This window comes from Phodopus roborovskii, unplaced genomic scaffold (assembly GCF_943737965.1).
Source record: "Phodopus roborovskii unplaced genomic scaffold, PHOROB, whole genome shotgun sequence".
NCBI classification, from domain to species: domain Eukaryota; kingdom Metazoa; phylum Chordata; class Mammalia; order Rodentia; family Cricetidae; genus Phodopus; species Phodopus roborovskii.
Genome location: NW_026126566.1, coordinates 3402986 through 3414560, shown reverse-complemented (window position 1 = coordinate 3414560; position 11575 = coordinate 3402986). Strand labels below are relative to the sequence as shown.

The following is an 11575-nucleotide window of genomic DNA, read 5'->3' as shown; positions in this document are numbered from 1 at the left end:
CTTGGTGGAGGGTGTTGGGATTGAAACACTTAACAGACCACCACGAGAGGTGAAGAGGAAGCTGCTGCTGTTTATTATAGAGAGTAACAGACTTATATACCCAAGCCAGGGGATGGGCCAAGCATAGGAGGAAGTCATGCACCACCCACACCTGGGGTCAAGGCACTGGCACTGCACACCGGAAAGTTATAAGAAAAACCTTGTTTGATCAACCTTGAGAGCACGGGAGTTCTACAGCTGGGTGGGGAGGAAGAGAGCTGTAAGGGACAAGTACTTAAATTTCCCAACAAAAAAAGATGATTCAATATGAGTTCTAACATAAAAACAAAGGTTTTATTCTGTTAATGCCCCTGGTAAAGACATGATTCTGACTGACTACACCTCATATTATGAGATAGCAGGTACTCACTGGGAGTGAAAAAAGTAAATGATACAACCACTTTGGAAGTCATATGAAAAATATGTATACAAAAATACTTTGTATTTTTTTCCTCTTCCTTGATGACAATGTCTGCTTTACCTGACATTATCAGTTTAATTCAGCAAAACTCCATACAAAATACACTGTTATATGTAACATGCCGAAAAACATACAAAATGGCAATAATTCAAAAAGCCTCATGTATGTGTCTAGATTCCCTAGGTGTCCAGAGCAAAAGGAAGGTGTAATTTTACATCTAGAAAGTTTTTTTGCACTTAAAATACAGGACACTAGCTGGTCAAGCAGTGCTAGCACTGCCTGCACGCTGAGCTGGGAATGAAGTTAAACAGCCCGTTTTACACACAGCTTTGATTTGTTAATCACTTAAGTTTATTATTATTATTTACAACAGAGCACTTTTGATATAATTTAAAACACACATGCTTTGATTGAAGAGTGACTGTAGGTGAGTCCAGTCTTCTTCTACCTGTGATGACAACTTTGCCAGTTCTTCTAACAGCACTGGCTCTGAAGGAACCATTTTGAGGTGTAACTGAAAAGAAAAGTATGATGATTACACGGGACATTTTATTTAAGAATACTAAAATTTTGATTTTTTTTTTAACCCATGAACTTAAGGAAATAGTATCTAAATATTTCTTTCTTAAATGGTGGTTTATTCTTCCATACCACGAACCCCAGTCATCAGACTGTCTGTACTCCCTCTTCCCACTTTCCTTCTTCTATACTCCACTGATGGTTGTCATGTACTTTACTTCCTAAAGGGCTATGTATATTTGTTGGTAGAGACTAATATTTGATAAACACAGGAGAGCCAATACAGATAATCTGAGGAAAAAAAAAAAAGCTATCTGCTACTACCTAAATACTCAACTTTTAAATAAATTTAAAATACTTGCATCTTTAGCACATTACACCACCACAGTGGACCTACAAAGCACATCTCTATTTCATTTATCCAAAAAGTAAGTTGTGCCAAATTACTTGAAACTGATGGAAGTGAGTATTTTGATTTTAGCAAGCAGACAGGAATGAACAAACAAAAGAACCCAACTTTCCCTTATGATCACAGAAAACTTAAAAAGAAAAAAGTAAAAAAAAAAAGGCTAAGGTTCAGCACAAGTAACAAACAGATGACAAGTAGGGAGAAAGTAAAAACTATGCCACTGAGTAATAACAAAAATAAACACTATGAAGTGCTTAGTCCAGCTCCTCTAGGGTGGTACACTCTGGTCCAGACGGCTGTGGTTCAGTTACAGTCAGCCACATGATGAGTGGCTACCTATTTGACACTGGACGCAGAGCATACCAATCCTGCAGAATATTGTTTAGTAATATAAGGAAGGAAGCATTAAGGAAGAATATCATTTAATAATACAAAGGAAGGAACTTATGTTACAACTCACTCACCTTCAAAAACAACGCAAGGTATGCCTGGGCTAACTCAAAATCACGCTTTCTGTCCAACATCATCCCGATCATTTTCAAAAAGCCCTGCATGACTTCTACCGACCCACCGTCATCAGGAGATAGGTTTCGCAGCTCTGTTTCAATTCCGGATGGGCCTAACTCTTTCAGAAGGCTAAGAGCAGCTTCATCTGCATTATTATAAAAAGAATCTAGTTATTTCTTACAATTACTTAATTTAAGAAGCTACAGTCTTCCTTCATACTCCAGGCAATATATATGTAAATGGCATCAGAATTTCTTTCTGTGCATAATTTTTCCACATTATAGCACAATGAACTCCAAGGTCAATGAAACAGCAAAAATCTCAATAGCAGTAAGTCTTTAAAGTTTTGCATTGTCAGTCAGGAATTTAAACTTCTTTTCTGCTCTTAAAAAGATCTCACAGGAGATACTTCATTAATTATAAATCAATTAGAACAAAAAATTGTAACATGAGGTAATCAAGAAAATACTGCATTATTAATAGCGATTACCACCAGGAATAATAGGATGAAGTGGGGAAGTTACCTTTTCTTCCTAACATTTGGTTGTTAAGAAACATCAACAGTACAGAAAGGCATAAGGGGAAGACTCTAGTCCCTGTTCTATCAACCCCAAAATTCCACTAGACATCAGCACTACTGTTCACTCTGCATCCCATGAAAATACACTGAACACACTCAATACAACCAATTCTATCAGTCCCTTGCTATTTCAGTGGCAAAGACTACCCAGTCATCGAAATCGAAGAGCTAAGCTGGTGTAGATTAGACCTAAATTTTTAATACCGTTAGTTTTTACCTACTATGAGCTCTGTTCAATTTTTCTCTCAGATAAACTAAACCAAAAATGGAGAAATTTGTTGAACTATGTTATAATTTAACTTACACTGATTATTTAGCAATCCTTCTTCAAGTTTCAGGTAGAAATTTGATTTTTGAGCCAAAATCCCAAGGTTTACCACCTTAGACTTAAATAAAAACAAAAATACACATTATTTAAAAAAACAAACATTTCTCAAAATACAGCTTACACCTTAAAATGACCATTAGTTTACTCTGTTTGTGACACTGGGAGCTACACAAAGTGATAGACACAGGCACCTCATAAACTTCAAACACTGATCTGGCTCCTACCTGCTGGGGGTCCGCATTCTGCTCAGGTACAGCAAACCTGGGCACAAGCCCAGGAACCGTTGGGATGAAAAAGGGTGCTGACTGGGGTACTTTGGGTGGTTCTTTTGGTTTGTTCTTTTTCTGATTAAGAGAGAATGAGGAGAAAAAAGACCGTAAGAACTTATCCTATCACCAGTTTTAAATGCCTTAGTGCAAATGAAATTAAAACAAAAATCAAAATGAGTAGCAGGAATAAAACCTTTCCACAATAGAATGTTAAAATAAAACCATTTGAACAATGCCATAGCTATCCTTTACTCAGGCTTTCTAATGTAGAAGAGTACACAGGAGCAGCTCTAAGACATGGCGCATCATCACAAGATGTCAGTATCTCTAAACAAACAAAATGGAAACAACCTAACAAACATGGCTTGGCAACAGAAGAAAATTGAGATCTAGAAGTACAGACTCCCTCATTGGAAATAATCTGCTAAGATTTTGGAGAAATATGACCCACTTCTGTTTTATTGTTGTTATTTTGGATTTTTGTTTGGTTTTTGAGACAGGGTTCCTCTGTTGCCCTGGCTGTCCAAAACCAAGCTCTGTAGACCAGGGTGGTCTGGAACTCACAAAGATCTGCCTCCTTCTACCTCCCAAGTGCTGGGATTAAAGGCTCTCACCACCACCGCCCAGAGACCTTAATTCTTTTATTCTGTTGGAATTTTAACTTTTGTTTAGTACTTTTAAAAAGAAAATACTATTGCCAACTTATAAAAACATTTCATGTCAGTAAAAATCCACTCAAATTTCTACTGTAAGAATTTCTGTTTTATTCAAACTTTTATTTTTATGTTTTTAAATTATGCACGTTTGTGTTGGATTTTGTGCACTTGAGTATAGTGACCACAGAGGTCAGAAGAGGATGCCAGATCTGCTGAAGCTGGAGTTATGGGTGGGTACTAAGGACCGAACTCACTCAGGTCCTCTGTAAAGTAGTACCTGCTCTTAACCATGGAGGCATCTCTCCAGCTGGAAAAAAACGTTTCTTCAAATTGCACTGTCCTCAGGGATAAATGGGCTTACTCTGTTTCCACTACTGCAGTACCAGCATACATTCCCTCAGCCCTACCTCATGAACTCACTTGCTGACTCTGATAAAGAAAGCTCTGAAAGGCTACTGAGAAGCAGAAAGAATATGGAACAATAAAAGGTTAATTGTAATTGTGTCTTAATAATAACAATAACAATAAAAATCCTAGCATACTTTTCTTAAGCATAGCAGTTAAGCCACACACATTTAGATAGCAACTTCTCTTCCTTTGGTTTTAAAAGTAAGAAATATAACTTATTAGACCAGACATTAAAATAGCCTGGTTCTAAAAGATGTATAAGTTACAGGCTGCTTCTGCTACATCCAAAAACCTGCAGTGCACTTATGTCACAGAGAAGGGACCTCTGTGACAGCATCCCATCAAACACCATTCAATTAAACAGCAGTGTTAACTATCACTTCCCTCATGCCCTCAAAGCAGGAAATACTCGTGGAGCGTATGTGTGGCAGTATGAAGGGTAGCATGTTACCTTGATAACATCAAGATTCAGAAGGTTTTTCCAGCGTGACTCAGGGAGAAGTGATAGAGTCACTAGTTTCTCACTCAACTGTTCTGGCGATTCATACTCTATCATTTCATCACTTGGCTCAATCTGCTCTTCCAACACTTCCGTACCTTAAAACACATACGCAGGTAAGACAAACAAAGGCAAAAGCTCAATTATACATTTCATCCCACACTCATTTATATTTTACACATTCAATCACTATAGCTTTGTAAATTCTTTTCACATATTTCCTTTGCTTAGTCTCCCTTTTACTTATTTCCTCCTATTAGAATTCCCATCAGTAGGTGTCAAACACTTTTACACTAGCATATTATTTTATATCTTAAACATTTATATTTATCATCAGTTATGGATTGCCATAAATTAAAGTCATTCAACATTTTAAATCAGTTAAAAAACTTGGAATGCATTCAATTTTGAGTACTTTGTAGCAATAACCTACCAGATTTATAATATATCTCAAAAATTATTTTGTTATTTTGTGAATACCTTGGGTTTGACAAGTCCCAGGAAGCATCACTACTGAAGGGACATAATCTGGAGGAAGTGGTCGCAAGGAGACAACTGAATAGAGAGAAATATTCGACCTGAACAAACAAAAAGCAAATGTTTTATAACAGTAGCATTACTACAGAAACATTATCTTCAGAGAAACTTTAATATCTGGTAATAATCTATATATTGAACTTGGCCAGAGATTACAATAATTAATTAGCTAATATCTCAAAGAGAGACTATTAACTTGAAAAAAAAAAAAAAAAAAAAAAAAGCTGTAAAAAGCCATAAATGAAAGTGGGCAGTGATGGTGCCTGCCTGTAATTCCAGCACTTGGGAAGCAGAGGCAGATGAATCTGTGAATTTGAAGCCAGACTGGTCTACAAAGTGAGTTCCAGGACAGCCAGGGCTACACAGAGAAACCCTGTCTTGAAAAACCAAACCAAACCAAACCAAACCAAACCAAACAAGACCCCAAAAGAAAGAAAGAAAGAAAAAGCCCAAACAAACAAACAAAATAAAAAACCATTACTGGGGGCAGGAGAGCAGTTAAGAATACCTGCTGTTCTTCAAGAGGACTGGGATCAATTCTAGCACCAACATGATTGTTTTACAACTGTCTATAACTCACACCAGGTGTGGTGGCACATGTCTTTAATTCCAGCACTCAGGAGGCAGAGATAGGTGAATCTCTGTGAGTTCAAGGCCAGCTAGTTCCAGTACAGGCAGGGCTACATAGAGAAACAGTCTCAAAATACCAAACAACCCCCTATCCCCCCCCAAAAAAAAACCTGTTCCAAAGTAGGGACACATTTCCCTATACTTATGATATGAATCTCAATGGAAAACAAAAGTTGGGAACTCAGGTCCCAAGCCATATTAACAGCTGTACTCTATGGAGAAGCAGCACACTCCTACCATAGGTCACCGAATCCAGATGACACTACAGTTTGCTTTTTACGATGGCCAAAATGATAAACTAAATTTACCCTTTCCCCCTTAAAATTGGAACACACTTTATAATTAGAATTAGAAAACACTGATATGGTAGAATATCCGTGTAGTCCCAACATTCATTAAACTTCGGAGGATTTCAAGCTTAAGATCAGCACGCAATAAACACCAAGTGTCAGAACAGCTAAAAGAACTGTGTGCATATATAAAATCGGGAAAAGTTTTTCTAGGTTCATGCAATTAGAATGCATCTTAGGAAACATTCTGCTCACAGGTGTGCCTTACTTTGTACAAAGCACACTAAAGTTCAGAAGTGATTAGCAAAGGTCACTCAGCTATAGAGGTCAAGTCCTAACGGGAACTTCCTTTCCTAATCTTTGAAATTCACTTAGTCTTTTAGAAAATAAAAGACAAATAGCAGACAAAACTATGTAATGTAGAATAGGCACTTGAATGGCTGTCTAAATTATCAAGCACCAATCATATATTCATGGTAGATTAATTAGGCTATGTGACAGTTCCATTGTATAATAACTAAATAGCAATTTTAACAACCACTGAACGTGAACGTGACCACTGCCATTTTCCTTCTCCTCCTCCCCAAAATAAATGAGGTATATGAAAGAACTCACCACAGGTAAATTCCAAGGTGATCCACATGGGAAGTTGCTAGAAAGTCTCCAGTTGGGGACATAGTAACATTGAGAGGAGCTGAGTCCAACAAAAAGCAGTCGATAAGGCTATAAAAAGAAGTTAAAGTACTTAAGTTCTACTTGTAGAGGTATGTTTAAAGGTAGAGAGAGAGAGAGAGAGAGAGAGAGAGAGAGAGAGAGAGAGAGAGAGAGAGAGAGAAGAAAGTATTTTTTTCTTAAAAGAACAAGCAACAAAAGTTGGGGGAAAATAAGGAGAACACAAGAGGAAATACTGTTTCTCTTACCCCAATTTTGGTATACTTATTGAGAACAATTTTAAAGACATCACACATTGAAAGTAGAGTAGCAGGACTACTATGTAAAGAACAAATACAACCTGCACATCTTGAGCCACAGCGGTGACTCTATTCTCTAAAGTAATTTACCATCAGAAAGCAGAATATATTTCAACAGGAAGGACAATGGTATCACAGTAGTAATCATTTAGTAAGAAAAATCTCAATAGCATGACTAATGGCTGAAGGAAGCAAAGGTAGCCAGGGGGCAAGCCTAGGAGAAAGAAGACCTTCAGGAAGATAGACTGGCTTTTGTTGTTATTTTTAAAGATTTGCCCATTTTACTCATGTGTATGAATGCTTTACAACCACGCATGTATTTTTGTGTGTGTCTGCTGGATCCACTGGAACTGGGGTTATCGATGGCTGTGAGCTACAATGTGTGCTGAAAATTCAACCCCAGTCTTCTGCAAGAGCAACAAGTACTCCTAACTGCTAGCCACCCCTGCAGCCCCAGAGTAAACTGGCTTTTTTAAATTATTAAAAAAAAAAAAAAAAAGTCATATGTCAAAGACAATTTTTCATGGGAACATGCAACAAATGTCTCAAATTCAGGCTCTATGCTCATACAAGCCATTCAAGAAAGAGATAATTTAAGAAAGCACTTAAATCATCTCCTGCTCCTATATTTTGTTCTTACAAGCACCCTGATCTGAGCACATAAGTGCAGACTTATCTAATTTTTATAATCCTGTGAGACACAATCAAGACTCAGTGAGATTTCAAAACTTGTTTAATAAGATAGAAAGCCACTGACCTAGACTTGTGCGCAAGCAGACTCCACTTTTAACCACATGATTGCTAATAAATCCACTAACTGTAATGAAAGATATACAAGCAGGGTATGGGACACACCGTAAGCAGTGCAACTGCCCATGACAGCTCTTCAGCTAAGACCCTGACAACCAAAAACGAGAGAGAACAAGCAGCTACAACCAGGTTTGGAAACTAACAAATGCCAACGCGTGTGTGTTCAAGGCAATCAGTTTTGGCCAATTCTCTTTGATAAGAAAAGAGAAGCAATAAGCAGTCTGGCTTCTGTTGAAGCCTGCACAAGAAACACTTGTGTTTAGGGGATTTAAGACAAGGAAGCACTTAAAAGCCAGTGATGATTAAATGTCAAATTATTTATCTTAATTCACATAATCTAAACAGCCCAGAGACGACAATATTATCCCAGTCTATAAAATACAACATTTCCTCATTTTGTTACTTTTCCTTTGTCTTGATGCATAGCAAAGACTTAAATATGTATGGGTGAAACTTCCTACCATGTTTTAATCCATCTGTTCAGAGAATTAACTGCTTGAGCAAACTTGTTCTATTTGAGAATTCAATTTTGTCTATTTCATTGTGCAACTTCATTTCTACAGCTGTGCTGTGTGGGTAGACTGGCCTTTCACTATGTAAAAGCACCAAATTGAGGAAGGCAGTTTACACATATACAGCATATTTTCCACTATCACCTAGTTAGTTCATAAAACCTCAATGTGCAAGCTTAATTCCAGACCCAAGTCTCCTGATAACCCTAGAAGATGAGGAGTCCTGGGAATGTTGTCATTTTTCATGATGAACATTAGGAACATTCCCATTCAGAGTGATCTAATTTTTTAACACCAGAGCTGTGATGAAGATGTTTAATGAAGGAAGAACAAAAAAAACCTCCAAAGGTTGCTGTTCTGGTATGTTTCAAAAGAGGAAATCTAAACAAATTACAGCTTCCTAAGGTTCTACAATAAGGCACTAACATTTCTCTATTACCTGTCTCCTACACTCTGGTTCATTCTTAGAAAGCAAGATACAACCTAAACAAAGCTGGTATAGAAAGTCTTCTTCCTCCTATGCTTATCATTTTGCTCAACCATTTACAGTACAATCCACCTTGGGCAAATGACTGAATTCTTTAGACCTCCTTTCCTAACCTGTCCAACAGATATCATCATCATCATCATCATAATAGTACTGTTTATTAGGACACTAAAAAGTAGATGTGTAAGAAGTATCCAATAACAGTGTAAAGGCTAGCTTAGTAGACATTAAACAGCTTGATGTTGCCTTTTGTTCCACTTCAAATTGTAGTGAAAGAATTGTTTTTTCTTTAATAAAAATATACTTTTAGTGAATTATCTTCTAAAAACTCAATGTCTTGTTTCTCACTTTTGTATTAACATTAAATAGTGCTCATCTAAAACATATGTGAAAACTTACCAGATTTAAATCTACTAAACTAATTACTGAAATAAAAAGTTCAGCAAAAAGGCTACTGCTGAATCAGAGCTTCAAGACTTTAAATGCTACTTTCAGATCCTAGTTTTCCATTCCAAAGATAAACTTGCTACCAAAGAAGTTGCCATTCTTATTTTAATTCCAATTATGATACCCATTTATGGAAAACTGCAACAGGCCAGGAGGTAATAAATTACCAATATTTCAAAGTATCTCCAAACTTCTGTTCTCCAATTCCAAGCTGAAGCTCAACTAACTACAATTTGCTTCACTCTATATTAAGTGAACAAGTGACACACCTGTGGACAAAAGTCCCTAGTGATTATAGCTGGACTCCCTCTAAGTCAGATGCATATGCTGGAAGGTGGGTGTGCTTTTCTGCCTTTAGCAAAGTTACAAGGAAATGAGAAATATGGGTTTTTCCTTCCTAAAGGTCAAACTGCTTGCACATTTGAAGTAAACCAATTCCTGAGAATGTGCTGGGTTAGCAGTTTCATTCATGAAACAGATTTCTGACTCTGCCACATTACAAAGAAAAGAGAGAGAAATGAGGAAAGCTGTATCTTTTTATCCTTTAATTAAATTCAGTATGAACAACAGCAGAAATCCTCAACATAAAATTTGTCTGGGCTCACTAGAGTATTAAGACAACATGGTTGTTCTCAAGATTTACACAGACCACTTCTTTTTTTCCTGTCAGTTGTTTATCATTTTTTAAAAAATTTTAAATTGATTTAATTTTTATATTCCAGTCCCAGTTCCCCATCCCTCCTCTCTTCCTGTTCCCCTGACTTCCGCTCATCCCACCTCACATCTGCTCCTTGGAGAGGGTAAGGCCTCTCCTAGGAAGTCCACTGAGTCTGTCCCATCATCTTGTTGAGGCAGGATCAAGTCAGCCCCATACCTCCCACCCCTGTGTCTAGGCTGAGCAAGGTATCTCCCATATAGAATGGGCTCCACCAAATCAGTTTGTGCATTAGGGTTAGATCTTGGACCCATTGCCAGTGGTCTCATATACTATCCCAGTCTCACCATTGTCACATATATTAAGGGAGTCTAGTTCGGTCTTATGCAGCTTCCCCATTTGTCAGACCTGAGTCAGTGATCTCTCACTAGCTTGGGTCCGCTGATTCTGTGGGTTTCCCCATCATGGTCTTGACTCCTTTGTTCACATTATCTCGCTCCTCCCTCACTTCATTGTACTCCAGGAACTTGGCCCATTGGTTAGTTGTGAATTTCTGCATCAGGATTCTAGCTTCTGTAGGGTTGTGGAGTGTAGGTTGGATATCTTTTGCTTTATGCACAGACCACTTCTGTATCTCTAGTTTGCAGGAATGAGGAAAAGATAGGAATTTACCTTGCTCATTTTTTTTTTTTTTTTTTTTTTGGTCATGCTACTGCCTGAAACTTAAGAGATCAACAACACTACAAATAAAACAATGCCAACTACACAGCAATAAAAAGGCGAAAGTCACATGTTCAGACAATGACTGAGAAATCATCTGAGGGACTTGACAATGAACTCACCACCCAGATGGAAGGTCCCAAGTCCTAACAGAGCAATCCATTGCAGCACTTATCAACCAACGACCATCAGGACTAAATGTCTTTAAAATAAAACAAACAAAATATGTAATATTAGTATGCATATAGATACATACATTCACATACATGAACAACTTAAGGCATACAAAACTTGAAAATAATTTTAGGCTTCATGAAATGACAAATGTGACTTGCAAAATTCAGACTTTTAGTTTATATAAATAAAATGTATTTCCTATATATCACTCCTCTGGGCCTTACATTAGTATTAGGTTTTTAAGTGAAATCACAACAGGTCCATGAAATTAACATTGTGCCAATATTTATAGCATTATTTATTTACCTATAGAATTAGTAAACTGTGACTATTATTATTAAAAGTAAATTTTTAAAAATATCCAAATATTCTAAGACCATGTGGTTAAAGATATTCTATAGATAGTTTCTTTGAAAACTATACCTACTGTATTCAACTCTAGGAATTTATCTAAATCATTATGATTCTAAAGACAGAGAATGAAAATTCTGTTAAAATAATGTTAATAAAGAAATCCTTTTTAGCTTAAACAAAAAATCAAATCCTACTTTTTCCCCTTAAGGACACTTTTATTTCCAAGAATGATAAAAAATATTTCCAAAACACAATGAGGTAATGGATTCCTGATGCTACTTTTTGTTTCTAGCCATAAAAGGATGGACAATGCCTGGCAGTGGTGGTACATGCCTTTAAATCCCAGACTT

At 37.0% G+C, this 11575-nt stretch overlaps 1 protein-coding gene across 1 annotated transcript in view; it reads right to left on the bottom strand.

Annotated features, from left to right (window-relative positions):
- Positions 1-823: 823 nt before the first annotated feature.
- Positions 824-11575, bottom strand: part of Wdr36 (WD repeat domain 36) — a 29202-nt gene continuing 18450 nt past the window's right edge. The window contains exons 16-23 of the mRNA XM_051202339.1: positions 10817-10896; positions 6708-6815; positions 5116-5213; positions 4588-4733; positions 3028-3147; positions 2780-2861; positions 1853-2040; positions 824-974 (exon numbers count right to left, since the gene is read on the bottom strand). Coding sequence (XP_051058296.1) covers positions 825-974; positions 1853-2040; positions 2780-2861; positions 3028-3147; positions 4588-4733; positions 5116-5213; positions 6708-6815; positions 10817-10896 — 972 coding nt within the window. The 3' untranslated portion in view covers position 824. The remainder of the gene's footprint in view (positions 975-1852; positions 2041-2779; positions 2862-3027; positions 3148-4587; positions 4734-5115; positions 5214-6707; positions 6816-10816; positions 10897-11575) is intronic.